Source organism: Sciurus carolinensis, chromosome 17 (genome assembly GCF_902686445.1).
Source record: "Sciurus carolinensis chromosome 17, mSciCar1.2, whole genome shotgun sequence".
In the NCBI taxonomy this organism is placed as follows: Eukaryota; Metazoa; Chordata; class Mammalia; order Rodentia; family Sciuridae; genus Sciurus; species Sciurus carolinensis.
This window is the reverse complement of record NC_062229.1, coordinates 62251081-62277724: the sequence shown is the minus strand read 5'-3', so window position 1 is coordinate 62277724 and position 26644 is coordinate 62251081. Positions and strand designations below refer to the sequence as shown.

The 26644-nt window shown below is 42.2% G+C and overlaps 1 protein-coding gene across 2 annotated transcripts in view; it reads right to left on the bottom strand.

Annotated features, from left to right (window-relative positions):
• Nucleotides 1-9694: 9694 nt before the first annotated feature.
• The window catches only part of Synpr (synaptoporin), a 331674-nt gene continuing 314724 nt past the window's right edge, over nt 9695-26644 (bottom strand). For both annotated transcript variants that reach the window (XM_047531768.1, XM_047531769.1), the window contains 2 exons: nt 18309-18500; nt 9695-11403 (listed from right to left, as the gene is read on the bottom strand). In XM_047531768.1, the coding sequence (XP_047387724.1) occupies nt 11146-11403; nt 18309-18500 (450 nt within the window). In that variant the 3' untranslated portion in view covers nt 9695-11145. The remainder of the gene's footprint in view (nt 11404-18308; nt 18501-26644) is intronic.

Here is a 26644-nt window from a genome sequence, read left to right as displayed (position 1 = left end):
GATTGGAATCCAGATCTATCTGACTCCAAGCCGATGGTTACCTTCTGCTGCTAGGGGTTGAGATGATCAACCTATAGCATAGAGCTAGTGACAGTATCTACCAATGCCTAATGATATAACATATCTCTCTGCTCTCAAACTCTCTGTAAACATATATCAATCTTTACTAACTGAAATTTAAAAAAAATTTTCTTTAAAGATGTTGATAGACTTTTTTTTATTCATTTATTTATATGTGGTACTGAGGATCGAACCCAGTGCCTCACACATGCTAGGCAAGCGCTCTACCATTGATCCACAACCCCGGCAATATTAATAGAAGGTATGGGACCTTCAAGAGAGTAAGATTAGTGTAGGATTTGTAAAAAAGGATAGAAAGACTCAGGGCAACTTGTCAGCTATGGAATGGATCATGGAAGTAATGTGACCATGGACATCAATCAGAATGGACTCAATTGTGAAGAATCCAGGGGAGAAAGAATCCAGAAAGAATGTCAGTCCCCAGGAAAGAAGGGAGGATATTTAAAATATGAAAGTGTTACAGAGCTGGGTCCTTCCAAGAAACTGAGGCAGCGCAAAGACCCCCTCTTCAAACCCTGAATCTTGCAACCAAGTCAGGAAGATTTTAGACATGTTGTTCAGAGTAGTAGGAATGAGTTTATTAAAGGGATAGGGAAATGGGAAAAGGGGACACTCTTAAGGGAGATGGTGGGTCCTCTCAGGGAGGAGAGGGACCACATGCCTCTCCTGCACTCCAGTTTTATTGGGGATCCCAAAGAAGTTTCCAGAGATTCTCACCCAGGTCCACCTCTTGACTTTTGACTGACAGCAGGACAGCAGTGTGATTGATATCAGACTTTCAAGTCCCCACTGTCATGGCAACTCCAGGTCACCTTGGCCCATGCTGACTGGCTCTAATTGGACTCCTAACCATGCATTCTTACAGATTTCATGGTCAGGAGGAACTACCCTAATCTCCCCAGAATTTCAGGATCTGCTCACAAAAATCTCCTGGGTTCCTCCCATGGATATTATCTCGGACCTGCAACATATCCTGTCCACTGAGGCCAGGCAGGGCTGCAGGTAAATAGCTTCTTGGAAAAGAAAGCATGTGGGGGTTAGTCTCTTCACCTCGTTTTCCCACCATGCTCTCTGTCTGTCCCCTAACAAATACAAACACAGATCAGTTTTTTTTTTTTTTTTTTTTTTTTTTTTTTTTGCTTTTCTTGTGCTTACCAACTTGGCATGAAAACAGGGGACATGTTGCCTGAGACTGCCTCTGGGAAGGAGCGGGATGGCTTGAAGTTCATATGAACCAGTGAGTGTAGTTCGCAGTACAAGCCAATTAGACCCTCTTAAGCAGGAAGGCTTCTGTCAATCGATACATGAATAAAGTAGCAGAGGCTCAAAGGTAAACTCTTGTCTCTACCACCAGGAAACCTCTTAGACTCATTATAACCACCCTCAGGCGTCTTGTTCAATAAATCTGGCGCAGAGAGTGGGGACTTGTCCACTGAAAGGAAATACTCAATTAGGCTTAAAATATTTTCAGGGAAACACAAGACTTTCAGGAAAATAGCAAAGGTACTTTATCATGATGGCCTTTTTGTATCGAGTGTGTGTGTGTGTGTGTATGTTTGTATTTTTTTTTTTTTTGGTACTGGGGATTGAACCCAGGGGTGCTTAACCACTGAGCAATATCCCCAGTCCTTTTTTGTATTTTATTTAGAGACAGGGTCTCACTGAATTGCTCAGCACCTCATGAAGTTGCTGAGGCTGTCTTTGAACTCATGATCCTCCTGCCTCAGCCTCCTGAGCTGCTGGGATTACAGGCATATGCCACTGTTCCCCGCTTCAGTGCATATTTTATTCACACAGGTGATTTCCAGCCTGGGATTGGAGCATCCAGGGTTATTCTTGGAAGTACTCACTATAGTTTCTGAAGATCATTCAGCTCAGTCCTAGAACCCAGCAAAGCCTCAGACTCCATTAAAGCATGTGAAGAAATCATTCTTAGTTCAATTGGAATTTGAGCAGGCTTAATGACTTCATTAACCTATTTAATAAGTGAGGTCTGACTATTCAAGCTGCCACATGGTCTGGCAATAGCTTTCTTTCCAACAATTACAACACAGCATCCTTGTGGAAGATCCAAGGAAGCCCCTGATGGTCAGGGTCTTTGTTGTTTGCACTCTTGTTGGAGAGGCAAAGTACACCTGGCTTGAAATGTCATGGAATGCCCAGGTGGCACTGTTGTGGTCTAGAAAGATTGTTTAGAGCAAGGGATTTTGGATGCAGGGAGTCCTGGATTTCTGCATTCAGGGGCTCTGCCCAAGCCCACCTCAGTGATCTTGAACATGGTACTAAATCTTCACGAATTTCAGTCTTCTTATTTGCTCAATAGGTATACAAATAGCATTTTTTCCTGCATTCCCTGTGAGCATTAAGTAGGAATATGGATATATGGTGTTATTTTAGTCAGCTTTTTTGCTGCTACAACTAAAAGACCCAACCAGAACAACTGCAGAGGAAGAAAGTTTATTTGAGGGCTCACGTTTCAGAGGTCTCAGTTGATGGACAGCAGGCTCCATTCCTCAAGGCTCCAGGTGAGACCAAACATCATGGCGGAAGAGTGTGGTGGAGGGAAGCAGCTCAGATGGTGATCAGGAAGCACAGAGAGACTCCACTCTCCAGAGACAAATATATACCCCAAAGCCACGCCCCCAAAGCCACGCCCCCATGCCCACCTCCTCCAGCCACACCCACCTGCCTCCAGTCACCACTCAGTTAATCCCAATAGGGATTCATTCACTGGTTGGGTTAAGGCTGTGACCCAATCATTTCTCCTCCAAACCTTGCATTGTCTCACATGTGATCTTTTGGGGAACACCTCACATCCAAACCATAACAGGTGTGTAGTATAGTTCTTTGTGCAGTAAACCAAGTAAATAGGAGGAACTATGAACTCTACTGGTGAAGGTGCTCACAAGGATTCTGCCATGATCTAACCTCTCCAAACTTTGGTTTTCTAAACCATTATATAGGAATAGTACTAGTATCTCTATTATAGTGCTGTTGTAGTTAAAAACAAAGTACTTGCTTAGCTCAGGGGCTTGCACACTGAATGTGCGTGGTTATTTTTTAAATTGTTATTTTGTACATGTTATTAAAATGGAATCTTTGGATATTTGGATGAAATCACTTGGTCTTTTGGGGTTAAATTCCTATGTCTATGCTGGAAGCTAGGGAGTAAATAGGGGGAATTCTAAGGTGTGCAAAAGAAAAGGGACTTGAGTTCAAGGCTCTTTCCTGGCATCAAATCTGTCAAGCTATTTAACATTGCTGAACCTCCATGTGGAAGACCCTCTCTGTGTTCCCCTCACATCTGACTATTGAATCTGTGCTGACCAAAATGACTCCAACTGGGGTACCTGTGATGGTCCCCGAGAGCATCACTCTCCGTCTGCCACGAACTGTACACAGGGTGGTCCAAAAGTGCTGGGGAGTTACCACTTTTCCCAGGCAACCATCCTTCTGTGACCAACAGGAGTGGGTGGGTAAATGCCATGACTCCTCTGTCCCCCGGTTGGGCTAACTGTTGGATTGTTCTGCCCTGTTTCATGTTCTCTTGTGGTTTTGAGCCTCACTGGGTCATACCTTCTCCAGAATGCAAGACTTACCAGCTTCCTTCCCTTTGGTTCACACCCCCAACCCCTTGTATTTGCATTCTTATCTCAGGGTCTGTCTCTGGGGGAACTCAATGTCAGACACTCAATTTCAAACAGGGCAAAGTGACCTCTACCTTTTGCTTGGCTGTTGAGAGCAACACATGAAATCAAGGCCATTGTGACTTTTGAAGAGCACAAAGTGGCTCCATATAAACGAACACTTATTTTTCTGCCAGTATTTATGACTTCCACATTCTCGTATTAAGACCTGTGGATGAATCTGAGCTATTGCAAAATGCTGGTATGGCCCTCATCCCAGCTCAGGCCACCACGTTTTTATTCTGGGGCTTCTGGCATCTCTTCCTGGGCCCATTCACCTCCAACCCTGTTGCTCTCTTTCATGTCTTCCTGTTTTACTTTCTCCTTAACATTTATCACTATTTGAATTGATCTGATTTCTTTATTTGCATATGCCCCATTTGCCCAACACTGGGCTATAAATTCCATGAGCACAAGGGTAATGTCTATGCTCTTCAAATCAAATCTATCCAAAATGCATATCCCTAGCAGGCAGAACAGAGCTTGGCACATAGTACCACGTATATAGCTATTGAATGAACTGATGAATTCTCCTTCTTCCCATTGATAGGAGGTTGCAAAAGTAGTACGTAGTCTCTTTAATTCCCCACTATGCTCCTGGAGTGTGCCTCTAGCAGCAGAGTCACTGGGGATTTCTTCCTTATTTTATTATATCCAACCTCCTGAATCCCTCTTCTGCTTTGAGTGCCCAGTATTAAATCCCAGTAAAGTCCCCACTTCCATTTTTTTTTTCACACACCTTGCTGAGAACCTGCCTTTCTGTCTTCTTGTTTTCATGCCATGGAGCAACCAGGAAATCGACCTTCTCTATTCCGCCATCTTGAAATTCCCAGTACATAGTCTCTTTATATGCCTGTAGTTCCAATGCTCATTGACTTCACTTCCCTTGGGACAAGATCTTCCTTCTGCACCCTCTAGGATCTCTTAAAATTTGGCTTTTCCCAAACTTTGCAACCCCAACTCATGGTTCTCCCCTGGCATGCCCCAATCCCACTAATTTTTCTCTTATCAATCCTTCAAAGACATTGAGTGGTCTCCTACCTTCGGTTCTTGGACATGCTCTCTCCTCTGCTTGTTCTCCCCAGGACTGATTCCTCCCTGTTATGGATTAGATGTGAGGTGTCCCCTAAAAGCTCAAGTGTGGGATAATGTAAGAAAACTTAGAGGTAAAATGAGTTTAACCTAGTCAAGTTCATTAATCCTCTGATAGGGATTAACTGGATGGTAACGTAGGCAGGTAGGGTATGACCGGAGGAGGTGGGTCCCTGGAAGTATGACTTTGGGGTCTATATTTTGTCTGCGGTGAAGGGAGCTCTCTTTCTCACTCTCTCTCTCTCTTTTTCTGTCCTGGTTTCATGTCCTGAGCTGCTTTCCTCCACCACACTCTTCCGCCATGATGTTCTGCCTCACCTTAGGACCAGAGCAATGGAATTGGACATCTATGGACTGAGACCTCTGAAACCGTGAACCCCAGATAAACTTTTCCTCCTCTAATTGTTCTAATTGTCAAGTCTTTTGGTCACAGCAGTGCAAAAGCTGACTATCACGCTCCCTATTCTTCGTGTCCTCACGCCTCAGCTGAAGAGGGAGCCCCTCAGAGAGGCATTTGGTGACCACCCCATTCCACTGCCCCCTGCTCTTATTCTTGTTTCCTTCCTTCACAGTATCAATCAAAATTGATCCCTACATTTGGTTTATTTGTCTGTTGTATGAATCTTCCAATCTGGAGGGTATGCTCCAAATATCACAAGGAGTACATTTTGTCTACCTCAGTACAAGAGATGAAGTTTGATTTATAAAAATTCAGTCTTATATAAGTTTGGAGTCAATTTATAGCTCAACATTTAATTCAACTCTCTGGAGCCAAGTCACTGTCTGGTTCATTAATCTTTTTCACATACAACCAGATCAGTTCTTGTCACTGCCTGATGGGACGGGATCATCCACAGCCTGGTTTTACAGACTAAGTGATAAAAGTTCATTGATCACCACAGTAGGTGGTTCTGACATCTTAGGTTGCATTTGGTCTAATTTCAGCCACAGTTTGGATGACAGCTCCAGCTCGTGTTGACAGTGACCTCCCCCATGCATGCACCTTCTGGGGCTCCTCGTTTATCCTTCAAGTTCACGGTTCTCAGAAAGGAGGGAGAGGAGGCTATGATAGGACTCATGCCAGTTCCTCTCCCCTAGCCCACGGCCTGATAGATGTCAGGACTCAAGAGTTATTTTTCCAAAGTCCTAGGAATGCGTTCAGTCCACAGGCAAGTGTGACCTAGAAACGTGGGTGGGTTACCATGGAGCGGGTAGATGCAAACTCCAGTTCCTGTTCCTTGATGGGGAACTTGCCAGCGTGTTCTGAAGTCGTCCTGATGGAACCGAGTGCCTCCTGCCTCCAGCAGCAACATCACAAACACACCCTTTAATTGGTGTTTCCTCCTTCGCTGTCTCATTTTCTGCACTCCCTCACTCCTGCCTCCCGCGGTTGTTACTGAAAGCTTGGTCCTTGTCCCCGATGCCAATCCAGTAATGAGGACACCGTTTTGAGAGAAGGGAAAAAAGAAGTTTTGTTGCTTTGCTAGCAAAGGAGAAGCACAGGGGACTCCTGTCCCAGAGCTGTGGTTCTGCTCATCGGGGAAAACAGGGGGCTTTTAAAGAAGCTGTTCAAAGGCTACATTCCAGGTGTGCCCTGCTAGGGGGTCTCAGGTGCACCCTGTTGGTGTGTTAAGTAAGGAACGGTCTCAGCCTCCGGATTGACTGGATGTTCCTTCTGCACATGCGCATGTTCTCTGACGCCTGTTTTCCTCCTTCCACTCTTAGCCCATGCCCACCTGCAGGCTGAGCTGGTTGGTCATAGCAAATTGCCTTTAGCCCTGTTGGTAAATCACCGTCTCGGGGCTCTGGAGGCGGGGAGTCTGAGGTTCAGGTGCGGCAGGGTTGGCTCTTCCTGAAGCCTCTCTCCCTGGCTCGGAGGTTATCATCCTCTTTTCTCTCTGCCTGGCCACCCTCCATCCAGGAGGCCTTGATATCTTTTCTTTTCTATGATTCTGTAACCAAAAGCTCAGTCCTTGTCCCTGATGCCAACTCAACAACGAGGACACAGTTTTGAGAAAAAGGAAAAAGAAGTTTTATTGCTTTGCTAGCAAAGGAGAAGCACAGGGGACTCAAAATGGAGTTACTTTGGCCTAAGGACCTAACATTCTGGCCTTTTGTCTTTTAATGCTAAGGGGCATCATTCATTTATTTCTTCTTTGAGCTGAATGGAGGCAAAGAAGGTTTTAGGGTTCAGCTCAAAGAAGAAATAAAGGAACGATGCCCCTTAACATTAAAAGACAAAAGGCCGGAATGTTAGGTCCTTAGGCCAAAGTAACTCCATTTTGAAAACCAGTACCTTCCCACCCAGGCATGACCTTCCCATTAGGCCCAACCCCCCAAAAGAGTCCCTAAGTACCAAAAGCACAGCAAAAATGCCAAGTAACAATGCAGGACCAGATGGGTTATTTTTCAACTACTTCATTGTACATGACTATATAGTTAAGAATTTTTTTTTTCAGCAGACTACTGTGCCTTGGAGAAGGGCAACCTGGCAGATATTCCCTGTCACTAAAGCTTTGCTTGAACTCAGAGATGTGCCTCTGGTGAATATTTGCACTAGCGATCCTAACAATCCTCAGCCCTTTTTTATATTTTATTTAGAGACAGGGTCTTGCTGAATTGCTTAGGGCCTCACTAAGTTGCTGAGGCTGGTTTTGAACTCGAGATCCTCCTGCCTCAGCCTCCTGAATGGCAGGAATTACAGGCGTGTGCCACCGTGCCGGGCTAGAGTTCACCCATTTTGAATGTATGTTATACCTCCTCCCAGGGAAACAAAGGTTCAAGAAAGTGAATTAGTACCTTGAAACAGGATCAGTGAGAAGTGGTGGGGAGATTCCAAATTAGGTCTTTTGCACACAGACCTGGGCTTACCTGTAGCACAGATTACTCCTCTTTTTGTGAAAAACCAAAGCTACTGCTCTTTCCTTGAAACCTAGAGGAATGAAGCCAGTTTAGTGAAATCCCTGTTGGAGAACAGCAGCTGTTTACTGGGAATCTGCAGTGGAGTGTGGAAACCTGCATCTAGTCAACCAGGGAGGGTAGTGGCTTCCACTGGTCAGAGCTCCACGGTGCTTGGGAACTGCTAATGCTGCTTAAAATTGCTGCTGGCTAGGATGCTTTCTCTGCTTTTGGAAAATTTGTGACAGTTTATGAAGCAGGACACTCTCTCCTCCTGGTCAGGGCTGAAGGAAGTCAGTCCGAGCCACTAGCCCAGGAAATGAGGGGAGAAATAAGCGGGAGAATTTGCCAGCCCCTCTCCAGCTCCCAGGAGTGAGAACTTATTTGCTTATGCACAGAATGTCTTCCTTTCATATTCTCTTCTATCCTGAAGCCATTGAGATCCTTCCAAAATGCTAATCTCATTGTGTCCATTTAAAAAATCCATCAGTGCCTTCCCTGAGCTTCCTTAGGATCAAGATGGAATTTCTAATTAAGGCCTTGGAGAAGGTTTTGCCAAGGCACCCATCAGCAGTCACCTCTCCTTGTGAGCTGTCCTCATCATCTCACTGTGGCAACTACATATCCCTCCTGCGCCTGTCATCAGACCCCTTTTGACGGGGAATTCTCCACCTGGGACGTGCCTCCTTCTCCCTCTGTCCTTGTTGGACCTTGAGTAGTGTTGATTCTGGTCTTGAAAATCAGGATCAGTTCCTTGTTACCAAAGTGTTGAAGATTAAGCATCTGAGAAATACTGCAGCAAGAGCAAAAAGTAAATCTTATTTAAAGACAGGAGAGAGGGGGGGGGGAGGGGAATAAGTCCTCTGGAGAGAAGTGGGACCACAGAGCTGGTTTCCCTGGGAGTGGGGGTGTCCTGCCCCTTTATAGATGTTAGGTCTCCTTTCTTCTCCTGCCCGATCTTCCTATCCTGCTACGTGACCAAAAGGTGATCAAAAGGCAGAAAGAGAGCCGTCCAGCAGGTGACTGCTTGTGTTGGAAAGTTCCATCCTTCCCCTTCCCTGGAGGCTGTGATGGGGAAGTGCTATCTACCCATTTCCTTTTCTTTGATAATCAGCTACCTGTCCTTTGTCCTTTGGTCTCAGTGTTCAGGATTGAGGGCTCCTTGACTTCTCCTTAACTAGCTGGAATCTTTCTGATAGATGTTCCTGTGGGATCCTGTGTCTCTCTTTGTGGTACTCAGCATAATTGGGGTTGGACTATTTTAACATCTGTCTCTCCTAATAGAAAGTAAGCTTCTTGATGAACAGCCTGTTTCTGGTTTTTCTCATTATTGTGTCCCCAGAGACATGCGTGGTGACAGAGGCACAGGAAATCATAGAATAGAGGAGTGACTGAATGAACAACCCTGGTGTTTTAGTCAGCTTTTTCGCTGCTGGGACTAAAAGACCTGACCAGAACAATTTTAAAGGAGGACACATTTATTTAAGGGTTGATGTTTCAGAAGTCTCAGTCCACGTACAGCCAGCTCCATCATGGCGGAAGAGTGTGATGCAGGGAAGCAGCTCACATGAGGATCAGAAAGCAGAGACTCTACTCGCCAGAGACAAATATATACCCCCAAGCCACGCCCCCAAGCCACGCCCCCAATGCCCACCTCCTCCAGTCACACCCACCTGCCTCCAGTCACCACTCAGTTAAACCCATGAGAGATTAATTCCCTGATTGGGTTAAGGCTCTCACAACCCAGTCATTTCTCCTCCAAACTTTCTTGCATTGTCTCACATGTGAGCTTTTGGGGGACACCTCACATCCAAACCATAACACCTGGGCTCAGGACAAGCAGAATGGTAGAGACGCTGCATTTAACCCTTGTTCTTTCATTGGTAAGCCAGCTGGGTAGCACTACTGTGATTCATTGCACAGTCAGCATTGTATGTAATAACTTTATTAAGGTCAAATAGATATCACAATACAGATTTATCCAACAGCATCAAGAAAGGGTTACAGATATCATGTAAGACACAAGGCTATTTTGTGCTAATATGCTTCCCACATCACAGATCACACAGAGTTTGTACACAAATAATAACTTTTTTTCTGGAAATACAGATACTTAGCTTTCCTTACTGTCTGGGCCCTGGTGTTTCAATTGAGTTAAAACAGAGGAGGAGATTGGCCTTTTCTTGGTAATGAATACATTCTAGGGACCATTTCATGAAACCCTCTTTGGGATACAGAGTGGCACGTGGAAACCATTTTTAATTTATCAGTGACACTCAAATCAGAATTAGTAAATCTGTTGAGTTGTGACTTGAGAAATTTTAATAATTGAATTGAGGAACATATTAGCTTTATAAATAAATAAATAGGATTTAAATGTTTGGTCATGTAGGTTTACAGAATATCCTTTCTACATTAATACTTCAGAACAGCAACATCTTAACTTCTTAACTATAGTATCTAAATCTGCATCTCCAGTATTCCAAGAACATATCACTGTTTGAGCTCAGACAGTTATTGGACTTTAATATGCATGGTCCACAGGATAAGAGCCACAAAACACCATAGAAAGTTACAAGGATATACTTAGCTAAGTAAATAGGATAAATATTGGGCAGTTATCATGTCTAACACTGTCTACTAATAGGAAAAACAACAACAACAACAACAACTCAAATCTTAGTTACAAGGCATTCAGAACTTAGGTAAAACCAGAAAGACAAATTTGCAAAGTATACAAAGTAATGAATATATTTCTTTAAACATCCTTTTAACAAATTCACGGTGCAAACTGGAAAATCTTCGTAAATATAATTTGAATGTTTACTGTGTGAGAAATGCTTATTCATGCACTAAATCATATGAACATTGATTCATCAAGTAAAAAAAGTACAGAGTAATTGTCTGAAATAAGTAGTTAGAGATTTGCATCCTACAGGGTCTAAAACTAAAAAATAATAATGCATGCATGTTGTTATACATCAAATTGTCTCCTAGGAATCATTAAAATGTCTTTTGCATCAAAATGTATAGGAAAACTCAATGCTATTTAATTGACTTTATGCATATTACCTACTAGAGACTTTAAACTACAAAATGCTTCTACTATCTCAGCACACATACAAAATGACCATAAAAGTATCTCTTGATTTAACAAGGTATTCTCCAGTTAGCCATCTGTGATAAATAATATATCTCCCCATGTCATCTCTTCTCTAAGTATCATTTATCACGACCCAGGCCTTTCTGCTTTAATGAGGACTATGCATCTCTGATTTACATTCAACACTATCTGCATGAATAATTGATTGAAACGCTTTAAAAATTCCTCTGCCACTGAAATAGAAGGTGGTGAGACCATCTCTAGAAGGTTGCAAAGGCTACTCTGCTAAATCTGATTGGTAAAGGAAGTGGGACCAGCAGGCTGTTGGCCAAACTCATCTGAGGAAGGCCCCAGACTCGCCTGCTGGTTATACCCACTGCCGGACCCATAGCTGTCTTGGTTGTACCCGCCTTGATTATAACTGCTGGAATGTTTCTCCATGGGATCCGAAAGGTATCTCTGTCCCGAGGAATGCCAGCCAGTCTCCTTGAAAACAAACCATATGTTGCCAGCCCAGAGGATAAAATTCAAGAATCCAAAGACCTGAGGGAGAATAAGAGCCCATAAGTTGATAGACTAGACAGAAACCCTAGGAAAAACAATCTCAATTTCAGAAAAAATCTTTCATAGTAGAATGAAAGGCTTTTTGCTTCAATATGGAAGCCCCTGTTCTGATCTTCCATTTGAGGTCACAATTTCATTTAGAATAGCTCGTTTCTACTGAAGGCTTGCTATAGGCACTGCATGAAGGACTTTATATGAATTGATTTCATTAGTTGAAGGTGCAGTTATTATGCCTGTATTAATGAAGTGGAATCTGGGCCAAGGTCACATGACTTGGTAAAGAGATCTGGGATTTAAACCCTTCTGTCTGATAACCTGAGCCCTTCTCTAAGCCATCATTATCTCTGCAAATGAGGTATTCCTCATGGCATATATGATTACCCTCAGGTGGTATAGGGTGGAATATTTTCTCTTTAGCAATGATACATGAATTTGTAAGGCTACCTTCTCTTTATGGCTAGAGATACTACTTTCCCATTTATTATAATGAAACAATGAATTGATTGAACAAAAAACATGGAGCAATCTGTGATATATGCATAGAGTTTGAGGCTCCACGTAGTTGTCTTTCTGTGCCTCTCACATTCAGAAATGACTGCCAAAAGCAGGCCAAGAAGGAGGTGCAGGTTTCAAAGAGACAGGAAGTGTTTCCTGAAGAACTGGATAGGAGGCATTCCTATGGAAGTTTCTCTCACTCTCCAGAAGGGTGTTGGTAAGTCAGAGGACCAGGTGGTGTTTCCCCAGGGACCAAGTGTTTGATGGATGCTGAGCTACTTGCTACTGCAAGATGCTCAAAAAGGAGTCCTCATTACGTGTTTTTTCTGCAGACTTTTCCAAGGCTGGTTGGTTGACATGGGAATGGATCATAGTCATCTATTTAAACAATTCCTTGTTGGACACAGATAAGACTAGCATAACATCAAACCGTGATAATATTAAAGTATATTAAAATCCCTACTCCAGCACAACTTGTGCTTTGGCCACAGCTCTGTAGTAGAGTGCTAGGCATCCCTTGCTGGGTCAAAATTTATCCCTTGGCTTCTGGATAGTGAGGTAGGTTGACCTGGGGGGGCTTGGGTGTGAGGTGTCCCCTGAAGATCACAGATGAGAGAATGCAAGAATGTTCAGAGGTGATCTGAGATTATGGGAGTTATAACCCAATCAGTGGATTCATCCATTTGATTGATTAATAATTATAAAGAATGACTCCACTGGGTGTAGGTGACCGCAGGCAAGTAGGGTGTGACTGGAGGGAGTAGGTCCCTGGGGGCGTAACTTTGGGTTTATATTTCATCCCAGGCTCCTAGTTCTCTCTCTCTCTCTCTGCATTATGGCTGTTGTGTTCTGAGCTGCTTTCCTCCATCACACACTCCTACCATGTTGATCTGCGTCACCTCAGGTCAAGTGAAATGGAGTCAGCCGACCACGAACTGAACCTCTGAAACCATGAGCCCCCAATAACTTTTTCCTCCTTTAAGTTATTCTTATCTGGTATTTTGGTCACAGTGACCAACTGATTAACACAGAGGCTGGGTAGAGGGATGCTGGTGTAAAGATGTTGGGCGTTGGGGCCTGTTGACTAAAGCATTTCAATATTTTAGCCTCGGGTGGATCACGAGACCACCTGCTGACTAGCCGAATGTCAGACTTGGAGCCATCTCTGTGGGCTTTGACATTTGAGTGACCTGTGTACTTGTCTTTTTGCCCTATGACTTGGACCTTAGACCTCCGGGTTTTTTTCTGATTTGGAATGATGATAATAATTCTTCCCTTGGGGGAGAGTTTGGAGGATTAAAGAGAATATACAAAGGTAGATGGATAGTGCTGGCCATATTTGTAAATGCTCGTGGTAAATGATGCACTTTCTAAAATACTTCCATGAATAGTAACTCTTTTGCTGCCACATAAATTGAAGTGAGTTTTGACAGTGAGGTTATATTCTTGAGAGGTAAAAAATAGCTAAAAAAAACCAAGTAATTTGATCTAATTGAAAGCTGGTTTATCAGGACTTCCTTCTTCCCCTCCCTCTTTTCCTCCTTCTTTCCTATTCCAAACTCTTTCCTTCCTTTGACATGAGGATGTATTTTGTGTCATGTCCCACACTATCGCCGAACATAAATATGGAGTAATAGTTGCTTGATCGAAATGAATTATGTAATTACCGACAAAGCTCTAATTTATATTCAGGACATTTTAACCTTGTGTACAGCAACTGGGATATTTTGCATTAGAAGGGAGAGCTTGATTCAGTTGTACCTTTACAAATATATGTCAATACATGTGTAGAAAAATTATTAGGGGAGATTTTTAGATATGAAGGGATAGCTCTGTCCAGGGCTATCATTTTATCTGTTTCCTAGATCTCTTGGTTTTCCCTGTTGTTAAAGTCCCCCCCGGCCAAAAGGAATGCCGAAGAAGAATCTAGAAATCTGAGAAATGCAACTTAGAAGTAAGAGCAGAAGGCATTCCTTCTGACAGCCCATGCTCCTGTGTCACAGAGGTGTCACAGATCTCTTGGCTGGCACATTTCTGGTCCACATGGGTTTAGTAGTCTTTTCTTGCCATTTCATTGCAACTGAAACCAGGGAAGAATTTTGATTCAAGCTCAGAGGTAGGGACAATGGAAAGAGAGATCAAAAGAGATTGTACATAGCACGAGAAAGAATGGAGAGATGAAACAGATTATCTGAAAAGATGCATCATGTTGACTTGATAAAGCTGGAGAAGCAGAAATCGAAATTATGGATAAATTCAGGATGCTCAGTGCAACTTTGATAAGAATGAAGAGGTTAAGGTAAATCTCATCCTCCCTACCTCTCACTGGCCTCTAACACTTTAACATTAAACAGAATGAGTGTATTTAAAACATTTTTTGGGGGGAGTACCAGGGATTGAACTCAAGGGCACTTAACCACGTCCTCAGCCCTTTTTGTATTTTATTTAGAGACAGGGTCTGGTTGAGTTGCTTAGGGCTTGTTAAGTTGCTGAGGCTGGCTTTGAACTCCCAATCCTCCTGCCTCAGCCTCCTGAGCTCCTGGGATTACAGGCGTGTGCCACTGCACTAGACTGTGTATTTTTTAGGAGTTTTTAGTTGACAATTACCTAGCCTTAGCTATGTACTGGGCACCATGTTAAGTATTTTTCATATGTTATCTTATTGCATTCTTTCAACAGTTTTGCGGTCAGTTCTTTAACTAGGCCCTTTTTCCAGATGGTGAAACTAAGTTTCGGATAACTGAATTACACGATCTAAGGGTAGTCAATTATTGCCTAGTGTAGCCAGGATTCAAACCCTGGCAGAGTGACTCCAGCACTGTCCATTTAGGTCTTTTCAGTGGCAACAGCATTAAGAGAGTTTGGCTCCAGTTCTGGCATGTTAGAGTTTTTAGGTTTAGAAAGGAATCTGGAAACTTTACACAGGTCCCTGAACCTCAGATCCATGCATCAGCATTATCTGGATAGCTCATCTACCTTTAAGTGTTATTGTGATATTATGGATGCCAAAGTGCTTTGAAGAAAGTAAATTTGTTACTAAGGTAGCAAATTAGATCATTCTTTCCTGACCCATTTGTTTGGAGAGGTCACCTACTGTGGTGTGTGTCTGGATCCTTCTCTAAGACTTGCTCACTTGCCTTGGAGAGTGAGTGTTGTCAGCCATGTTTAGTTGACGTGACTCTCTAAGCTCCCCAACTACAAATGATGAGGCGAAGGTGCACACCTGACCTAAGGTGGGCTATGGAGCTTCTCTACCAGACATCTGGAATTGGAACTGAGTGATTTTAGCTCAGTCCACACTGTTTCTTTTTCTTTTTTTTTTTCAGGGGAGTACCAGGAATCAAACTCAGGGACACTTGACCACTGAGCCACATCCCCTGCCCTATTTTGCATTTTATTTAGAGACAGGGTCTCACTGAGTTTCTTAGCGCCTCTCTTTTGCTGAGGCTGGCTTTGAACTTGCAATCCTCCTGCCTCAGCCTCCCGAGCTGCTGGGATTACAGGTGTGCAACACCTTGCCTGGCCTAAGCTGTTTCTCTAAAAACAAATACAAGCTTAGAAACTGTAAGGTGTTATCTTCTGTTGTGTGTATGGGGAAAAAGTGAAATTCTATCTGGAAAAAGAGAATAATGTAAGAGACATTCTCTTTCAACAGAAAAACACAGAGCTCCAGAAAGAGGAAAGGAAAAGAGGTGGGGGATAAAACATGTCCAATTTCCCAATGGTATTCCAGTTTTTGGTCCTGTATTCTACCCTGGGAAAGCAACTCAATAGTGTTTTTCCAATTATTTTCAATTTTTACATAAACTATCCATATGACTTGAAGGCAAACAAATGTGTAATTTAAAAAAATTATTGTGTTTTGGATGATGCATAGCTGTTCCCCTGATTTTGGAAATACAAATCTGATTTGGTTTGCGGAGCTGTGTTCCACTCCACTGGCTTGGGCTCTCTCCTAGAACTAAGTGCAACTCTAGCAGAGAAATGCAAAGTTAGGTAAAAATTTCCACTAAAGGCAACTCAGAGAGACTATTCTTTAGTATCTAGCATCTGGGACTCTGATCTCCTCTAGATTTGCCTTCTTTATTTCTTCAAGTCTCATCATGCTTATGAGCCACTTGATAACTTTCAAAGCTTTTTTTTTCCCCCCATGTTGAAGTTAGTTTCTCTTATTGCAATTCAAATATGTATATATTCAAATATATATATTGTGGTGCTAGGGATTGAACCCAGGGCCTTGTGCATTCGAGGTAAGCACTCTCCAAACTAAGCTATATCACCAGCCCCTTAGTTCATATATTTGATTGTGTATAGGCATTGGTACCAAGAGTGGGTCCAAAGAACCGACTTTAGGTGTATGAAGCCTGTTGTGATTTAGCCAGCTCGAAGTGACTCTCTGTGAGGAGAAACCAGATGTGGATATATAACTGTCACAATCACATTGTTTTTCACTCCTAATTCCTGTCTTCTAGACTAAAAATTATTAAAGACACCAGAAGTGGAATTAAAAAGACCCTACAGGTTATCACAATTTATTTGGAAATTGGTTATTAAGCTAACAAACATAGCAAAGAGTATTATCTTTGTTAGATTTTGAGATCCAAGTTATAATCACTTTCATTAAACACCATCTATAAAACAAAGTACAGCATACAGGAGTAATAATAGTATTAATTAGATGTTAATATACACCTGAAAGCAGTCATGTACAGGTGTGGCCAGGAATCAATAGAAATGATTATGAGATCCTAATCGATAGTTCGTTTCCATGGTTACTCTCTTACAAAGCAGATTCATGGTAAACCACCGGGAGTAGAGGAGCAACCCTTCCCTGCATTATAAGAGCCTTCCCAAGCTGGCACAGTGGTGCAAGCCTGTAGTCCCAGCAGCTTGGGAGGCTGAGGCAGGAGGATCATGAGTTCAAAGCCAGCCTCAGCAACTTAGCTCTTGCTAAGCAACTCAGAGAGAACATTGTCTAATAAAATACGAAAAAGAGGCTGGGGATGTGGCTCAGTGGTTAAGCACCCCTGGGTTCAATCCTTGGTAGCACTCCCCCTGCCTTACCAAAAAAAAAATAAAACTTTCCCAGGTTGAATTTCAGAAAGTTGGAGAAGCACAGGTTAACCTTGAAGCAAAGGTAATTATTTCTAAGGTTTGCTAAAAATGTTGTTCCTTTAACAAACACTGCTGAGTTTCCTATTCTTCAATAAATACTACTTTCTGCTGCCATTATAGCTTATGTATATTTCAGACACATCTTCTTTCTTTGGAATAACACAAGTTCTTACACTTATAAATTAAGAATCCAATTGAGCATCTCTGCTGTCAGATCTTCTCTCTTCCTTAATAGCCACACACCTGATGACAATATTTGACTTTCTTCAACCAATCTAGTTCATCTTTTCTAAAACTATTAAGCAACAAAGCCAGAAGGATAGAGAAGATAAAAAAAATCACCATAACCATTTTCAGTACTTTTTTATGCCATGTAATTTCTTTTGCATCCTATTAAGTTTGAGTATTTTTTCCTCCAGTCAATTGGGTATATTCTATATGGGGTTTGAATAACGTTTCCCTCCCAGGAAACTTCTATGCCATCAGATATTCCTTTAAACTTCTGGCAGGTGGCAGCCTTAATGTTTAGATTTTATGTCTGCTTCTGGCTTAGAATTCTGACTTGACAGTCATCAAAGCAGCAGCCGCTAATACCTGCTGGGTTTTTATTGAGACTTTTGTAATTGGTGGCCCTGGAGTATGCAGATTCTGACGATGAAAAACTTGAGGGCCAAAGGATTATCTTGCACCTGAAGTGGAATATCACTAATTTTAGTCAGCTGTCTCACTGCTGTAACTAAATGATCTGACCAGCACAATTACAGAGGAGGAAAGGTTTATTTGGGGACTCAAGGTTTCAGAGGTCTTAGTCAATAGAAGGCCAACTCCATTCCTCAGGGCTCCGAGGTGAGGTTGAACATCATGGCGGAAGAATGTGGTAGAGGGAAGCAGCTCACATGGTGATCAGGAAGCAGAGAGAGACTCCACTCTCCAGAGACAAATATATACCCCAAACCACACCCAAAGCCACACCCCCAATGCCCGCCTCCTCCAGCCACACCCACCTGCCTCCAGTCACCACTCAGTTAATCCCATCAGGGATTCATTCACTGACTGGGTTAAGGCTCTCACAACCCAGTCATTTCTCCTCTGAACCTTCTTGCATGTCTCACACAGTGAGCTTTTGGGGGACACCTCCCATCCAAACCATAACACCAGTTTTGATTGGCCTAGTTTGGGAGGCAGACATTTTCAATATGGCTCTGGAGAGTCTTTTCTTACTCATTGGGCAAATGAAGATCTGGGAGGTCAAGCACGGGTGGAAACCGACTTACCACAGAAGTGTTCAGGCTAGACATGACGGGGCTGTGGACGGCCATGCATTTGTTGGCCGGCTGCTTGCAAGCTGACATCAGTAGCAAGACTTCCTTGGGATCTGTGGCGACTTTGACATCAGACAGGCCCTTTGCCCACGCAGATGAGCCCACCAACCACAAGAACGAAAAGACCACAGTGACGATGAAGTCCTACAGAGCAGGAAAAGAAAATGGATGTGAATTCCAGAAACAAGTCAAGTACTTTATAGAAATACTCGCTTTGCCTTTCAGAAAAAAATCCAAGATCCCACAGTGCAAGGAACAAGAGAAACCTATTGGTGGTTTGTGGTTGCAGGTTGGTGATATCTTACTCAAACATGCATAATAACAGTACTAGTTACCAAATGCTCACCATGTCTCAGGAACTATGCCAAGGACTGTATAATCCTCATCCAATAGGTCCTACAACATCCACTGAGCCCTTTTTATTTTGTATTTTGAGACAGGATCTTGCTGAATTGCTTAGGGTCTCACTAAGTTGCTGAGGCTGGCCTCAAACTTGCATCCTCCTGCCTCAGCCTCCCCAGTTGCTAAGATCACAGGTGTGGGCATGATACCCGACAAGAAAGTTCTTATCATTATTCTAAGAGCTTTCCAAGACTCCATGACTATGAAGTCCAAGCTCTTAGCCCTCATGCTCTGATGGCTTCAAACATTTAGAGGTTTAGCCAGTTGTTAGAGACCCTGGGTGGTAATATCCATTTACTTACCCACATGTTGATTTAACAAACCTGTGCATTATTTTAGCCCTGGAACGCTGTTATGTGGAACACAGTAATAACCATCCTGTTTTGTGCATACTGTGGGTGAGAAGTTTTATATAAAATTATTCTCACTATAATCATGTTAGTTTTTGTAAGGCTCCTTTTAAAGATGAGGATACTGAGGTTCCAGGAGGTATACGGTAACACTTGGAAAGTGACAGAACCAGAATTCCTATCCACCTGGGATGTGTACAGAGGAAAGTCTTCTTTATTTTTAACAGAAAAATCTCTATCATGTAAGGGGTGGACTATTTTAGAGAAACATTTTCAAACTTCTGATAGGGGCTATTTATCATATCCTCTCTCATGGAACGATAGGTTGGAAGTCACTGTCCAAGACTTGAGCAGTCCATGTTCTAACACAGACAATTTTTCCGATTCATTATGCTTATGTTTGACTACTATAAAAATGTTACATGCTGTTTACCTAAAATAATTAAAAAACCCACCAACCTAGAAAGGAATATAGTAAATGTGATACAGCCACAGAAACAGGCTGCTCTTGGCGGGTTGCAGGGGCACATTCCTATAATCCCGGTGGCTTGGGAGGCTGAGACAGGAGGATCTTGGTTCAAAGAATATTGGGGATCAATCCATGATTCATTCACTGGGTCTTTAGGGCATGGAGTTTTTAACTCTATACTTCACTTTCCTCTACTCCTCCTTCTCCCTTCTTTCCTTCTTATTTTTAATGAGTTCCATCTTGAGTTTTACCAACTCTCGTAAGCCACCTTAAGTCCTTTTTGGAATGAGGCAAAAAGCCAGCAAGCAAACAAATACGATATCTACAACTGCTTCAATGTTAATAAGAACATTTGGAATAAAGAAACTCAAGTGAGGGGTTTGAACTCGAAATTGAAGGAATAGTTACAAATAAATAAGCCAGATAGATCCACTCTCAAAACACAACTTCCCCGGGCGGGGGATAAAGTTCGGTTGATAGAGTGCAAGTACAAGGCCCTGGCTTCAATTCCCAGCACTGCAAAAGAAACAAACAATCAAAAACAAACAAAAAAACAACCACCAACAGAAATAAAAAACACAATTTCCTGTTCATGTCTAATTTGGTAGCTTATTTCATTCATTCATGCATTCAAATAGTAAATTTTGATTAATGTACCCAAGCCTTATGCAGAGCCTTATGGAGGATAAAAACAGGCAAATTAGGGACTTCCGCCTTTTCTATTACATATTGATTATGGGCCCGTAGTGACCATCTTATTCTGAACATGGGACAATGGTGGTCATGATTTATACTCATTGCATGTAGAAATGGGCTTGTTAAAAGACCAGTAGGATAGGGAAATAAAAACAGAATCCTGTGAAGACCTTTTCATTGGGGATGGGAGAAAATCATGTCAAAACTTTTAGGGTTATTTGTTCAAATCTTCATAATACCTCCCACTTAGTGAGTAATTATTAGGTACTAAGTATTTTTCCAAGTTCACATTAATTCTAACAATAATCTTGTCCCCATTTTGCAGTGGGGGAAAGTGGTATACCAAGAGGTTACATAAATTGCCCAAGTCACCAGTTGGTAGGTGCACTGGTCAAGATCCTAAGCCTGACCATCTGCCTCCAAGGGTGTGCTTAATTACTCCATGCTGCTTCCCATGTCTCCTTCAAGGAATGGTAATATTCCTTCTTCTTTATTTTTTATTTTTACTTAAGGAATGATGCCAGAATGTGTATTTTCTCTTGTGCCAGGCTAGTTCATACACAGGGTAAGGGTACGGAGTCAAGAACCAGACTCTGGGAGTTGGGTGGAAGCAGGCTTGTGGCAAGCAGCCTGCAAACTCGTTTATTGCAGGAACCTGCAGGAATCGCTATACATTTTACAGGTTTCTTGCCCAATCACAATGTGCCACGGGGGATCAGACCACCAGGCTCCTATAGGGGTTCACTTGGTAACACTGAGTCAAATTGGGGCAGTTGTTTACTTTCCTAGGTGGCCGAAGTGGAACGCTCCTCCCTGCAAGTTTTCCTTACACACTTGAGATGTTCACTGCTGCCAACCAAGAACTAGGATTTCTCCCAACAAGAATGGATTTTTGTATGACATTGCTTCCTACTCCCCCAAATAGGAATCAATCCTGTGAACCATGATTTTTTTTTTTTTGGTATCAGGGATTGAACCCAGGGATGCTTAACCACTGAGCCACATCCCCATCCCTTTTTTACATTTTATTTAGAGACAGGGTCTCACCGAGTTGCTCAGGGCCTGGCTTTTGCTGAGGCTGGCTTTGAACTCAAGATCCTCCTGCCTCAGTCTCCCGAGCTGCTGGGATTACAGGCGTGTGCCACAGCTCCTGGCTATGATCTTCCTAAAACAAGTACACTAAATAGGTTTTCAAAAGCAGGGTTGAGGTCTTGCTTAATTTAAATATGAAAAATAGTAATGAAGCATTTTCAGGAAAGAAACTTGATGGTTGAAATCAAGGATCTATGTCATTGTACTAAGTACAGAGCTTTTGAAAGCTGATCCACTCTTTTATCTTCTAGTTTCATCTCAGAAAGAAAGGATCTGCATAGACTATCTCTTAAATGAGTTAAAAACAGACTCTGTCACCAGACAGGCCTGGGTTTGAATCCATAATTTTATACTTAATAGCTTTGTGTCCTTAAGGAAGTCGCTAGACCACTTGAAGCCTTCATTTGCCTCTCTGTCAATTGGGATAATAACAGTATGTGTCTCATGGGATGGTTGTGAGGATCAAATAAGATGCTATAATTAAAATGCATATTGCCGTGCCTGGCAAATAGTGGGGAACAGTGAATGACTACTTTAATAATCACCAATAAAAGCAGCGATCCATGCAACAACATAACTAGCATGACCTATGGAGCAGGAACTTACAAGATTGTATATCTGCTTTGAGTAACTTTTGTCTATGGAAATGGAAAGGTGGAGATTTTGGAATACGGTTGCAAACGCCAGCATTTAAAAATCATGAACTGGGAGCCACGGCACATTCCTGTAATCCCAGTGACTCTGGAGGCTGAGGCAGGAGGATTGCCAAAGCCAGCCTCAGCAACTGAGTGAGGCCTTAAGCAATTCAGTGAGACCCTGTCTCTAAAATATATATATATATATAATATGTATATATAAAGTATGTATATTGTATAATATATATTAAAACATATAAAAATACACACACACACATATATATATATATATATATATGATTGAGGATGTGGCTCAGTGGTAAATCACCCCCTTGGTTAAATACCCAGTACAAAAAAAAAAAAAAAATCATGAAGACAATGGAACAGGGAAGTTAATGTGTAAACCTTAAAAATAAGACTGTAGAACATTATTTATTGACATTTGTCTACAGTGGGTAGAGTACATCTATTTAACGTGAGTCCAAAGCTGCACATAATCCTCTCCTGAAAAACTGCCAGCGACTCCCACCTTCCTGTCAATAAAAGCCAAAGGCCACGCAGAAGCTCACAGAGATCACGATGTGCTGTGCCTACTCCCTGTCCTGCTCCTCCCACCTGCTCCGTTCCTGCCACATCGGCCCCCTGGCTGTTGCTCACACCCACCCAGAACATGTGCAGCTCAGAGGTTTCCCCAGGAAACCCCCATCCCCATATATCCACATAGATCGCCCCTACTTTCCTTAACATCTCTGCTCAGATTTCATTGTCTCCAGAAGCTTCCTTGCCAACCATATGCAAACAGCACTCCTCCAGCTGAATTCCCTCCTCTCCTAGTTTTAATTTTCTGTTGCCCTCTTACCGATGGGTTTATCGTTACTTGGGTTTTAATCATCTCCCTTATCTCCTGCAGCTAAAATGTAAATATCGCATGGGCGGGATTTTTATCTCTGACGATCCACTGCAGGTGCTCAGTGAATATTTCTTAAGTGAATGGATGGAACAGGAAACGTTTCTGACAGACTGAGGTGGAAAAGTCAGGGTAGATAGATCCTGTGCGTGCAGGTCAGGTATGTTCCTGCCTGAGTTCTCTGTGTTTCGGTGCCTTCCTACAGAATCCCTTCCCTGCCTCTCAGCAATATAGCTTGCTTTATCACCTTAAATATCCCCATCAGTGGTCACCTTCCCTAAAACGTACCCCCTTATCTCTATTCCCTTATTTTTCTTTGCCCAGCACTTTTGACAATTTGAAGAACTGTTTGCTCATTTGTCTACTTCTGCCAATAAGACATCGGCTCCATGCAGGGAGCGACTTTGTCTATCTTGTTCATTGCTGGGTCTTGGCAGAAAAGGCATCATTAATATTTGTTGAGTGAATGAATGAATGAATGAATATACACAGTGGTCCCAATTTTGTTTAAAAATAATCTTTATGAATATAACATTGTATAAGAATTCACCAAATATTTTTAAAAATATTTTTTAATTTGCTCTAATTAGTTATACATGACAGGAGAGTGCATTTTGACACATCATACATAAATGGAGTGGAACTTCTCATTCATCTGGTTGTACATGGTGTAGCGTTACACAGGTCGTGTAGTCACACATGCACATGGGTAATAATGTCCAACTCATTCCACTGTCCTTCCCACCCTCTGTGCCCCTCTATTGACTCCCCTCTGTCTAATCCAAAGTACCTCTATTCTTCCCTAGGGCCCCCCTTATTGTGAATTTGCATCTGCATATCGGAGAAAACATTCAGCCTTTGGTTTTGGTGGGATTAGCCTATTTTGCTTAGTGTGATATTCTGTACCATCCATTTACCAGCAAATGCCATAATTTCATTCTTCTTTAAGGCTGAGTAATATTCCATTGTGTATATAGACCACATTTTCTTTGTCCATTCATCTGTTGAAGGGCACCTAGGTTGGTTCCATAACTTAGCTATTGTGAATTAAGCTGCTATAAATATTAATGTGGCTGCACCACTGTAGTATGCTGATTTCAAGTCCTTTGGGTATAAACCTGGAAGTGGGATGACTGAGTCAAATGGAAGAATTCACCAAATATTAATGGTAGGACTAGAGATTATTTTACCTTGTTTTACATTAGATTGCTTATTTTAAAGCATATTTTTATAATTAGATCAAATAAATATAATATGGCAATGTGATCAAAACACAGATTGATTTTATCAATGGCTCTCCCAGGCAAATGACCCTATAATAATCAGCAGCATTATTTATAACTAGATTAAAATTTTAAAAATTATTAGAACAGAGTATTTGCACCCATGAGTTTCAAAAAGTAGTGTCAAGTCAGGCTTTCTATAAATAAGAAAAATGGGGAGACCGTGTCAAAACTGCTAGAATATATTAGCTTGAAATTCTTTTCTTTCATTTATTTATTTATTTATTTATTTATTTATTTTTGGCTTCAAACATAAACCTTAGTTTGAGGTTCATTTGCAGAGAATGAGACATGGGAGGAAATATCTGACCCTAGTTTTGTCTCATTTTCCTATTTCCCGCTGGGGCTCACCCCTGGCCAAAGTCACCGGGACTGCAGGAGGTGGGAAATCCACAGATGTGATCCATGCATATTCTCCTGGGCACAGAGGAGATCAGAAGCAATCCCGAATGGATTTTTTACATTCACGGAGTGCTCCTTCTTTACCAGGCTTTCCGCTACGGCCTCTAGATATCATTAACCTTATAATTGAGGCACTTATGTTCGCCCTGTTTCACTTGTGATGAAACTGAAGCACAGACAAGTTAAATACTTCTAATTAATATCAGGCTTGACTACTGTAGCATATCACGAGCTTTCTGAAAGCATGGAGGAATATAAGACTCTGGTGTATTCTAGGTGAATAATTATTTAACTTATTGTTAAGGTTTGGATGTGAGGTGTCCCCCAAAACTCAAATGTGAGACCATGCAAGAAGGTGCAGAGGAGAAGTGACTGGGTTGTAAGAGCCTTAACCCAATCAGTGCATTATCAATCCCTGATGGGATTAACTGAGTGGTGACTGGAGGCAGGTGGGTGAGGCTGGAGGAGGTGGGCATTGGGGGTGTGGCTTTGGGCGTGGCTTTGGGGTATATATTTGTATCTGGAGCGTGTAGTCTCTGCTTCCTGATCACCTTGTGAGCTGCTTCCCTACACCACACTCTTCAGTCATGATGTCCTGCCTCATCTTAGGCCCAGAGCAATGGAGTCAGACATCTGTGGACTGAGACCTCTGAAACTGAGCCCCCAAATAAACTCTCCTCCTTTGTAATTGTGCTGGCCAGATAATTTAGTCACAGCAGCACAATAGCTGACTAAAACACTGAAGATCTCTACATTTTAGTCAATTTGGTACTACCTAAGCAATTTTGATTTAATCAACATATCTTCTGTGTATCTCTTCATATTTTATTTAAAGCAAATAGGCTTTTTGCACAAAGTTATTTTAGAAAGAAATTAAATGTGTTCCATAAATAGTAAAGCAATATAGCTTCCCAAAAAGAAAAATGCAAACATAAATGTTATAAGGTAAAAATAAAACACCTTCAATTCTAGTTAGAGAGGTTTGTCCAAAGCATTGGAGTCTAGGATCTTTGTTAAGCATGGAGATTAACTTGCGTTAGAGGGGGATTAGTGAAATTTACTCGCATTGCCCAATCAGAAGGCTGGACATGGTTTTGTCATTCAGGTCATTGAATGCCATGTTCATGGCTGCTTAGAGTCATTTTCTGTTGGGAGCAATTTCTTTTCTGCTCTTATATGTGGGCCTTTTAGGGCACAGTCTCCACTTGCCAACGTGTGGTGGAGTGATCTAGATTGAGATCCCCTCATAGGTGTGGTATCCACAGTCTTTGTGTTAATTTTTTGTTTGTTTATTTTTGGTACCGGGGATTGAATTTAGTGACCTTAACCACTGAGCCACATCCCCAGCCCTATTTTGTATTTTATTTAGAGACAGGATCTCACTGAGTTGCTTTGGGCTTTGCTAAGTTGCTGAGGCTGGCTTTGAACTCGTGATCCTCCCGCCTCAACCTCCCGAGCTGCTGGGATTAAAGGCGTGTGTCACTGCACCCAGCTTAATTCTATTTTTGCTATGGCACTGGATGTCCTTAGGTGGGACCTGGGGACCCACCCCTAGCCACTTCTACTTGGGTCTGGTCATTAGTTTGGGTTTTTGTCTCTTCTTTTCTTTGTATTAAGGTATAGCTGAAGACTGAGTACCATTGTGTGCCGAGCAAGGCACGCTGTCCTTTGGCTGAGTTTAGTTCAGCAGCAGAGTCTCTACCCTGTGAACGTGTAGTGTCTCTGGAAGTTCAAGCACCTTGCTGAGAAGCAATACTCCTGCTGCTGGAATTCTGAGCCCTGGAGCAAGCAGGAATGCAGCCAATCCGCCGTCTTGAACATCCTAGAGGTATTCTCTGTACCCAGAGAGGTAAATGGCTCATGCTTGGGAAGTGACTTCCTTCTGATGGGACAGACAAGAATCCAGTTTCTACAAATACTACTCCTCATCTTTCTTTCTTTCTTTTTTTTTTATTGTAAACAAATGGGATACATGTTGTTTCTCTGTCTGTACATGGCGTAAAGGCATACCATTTGTGTAATCATAAATTTACATAGGGTAATGTTTGATTC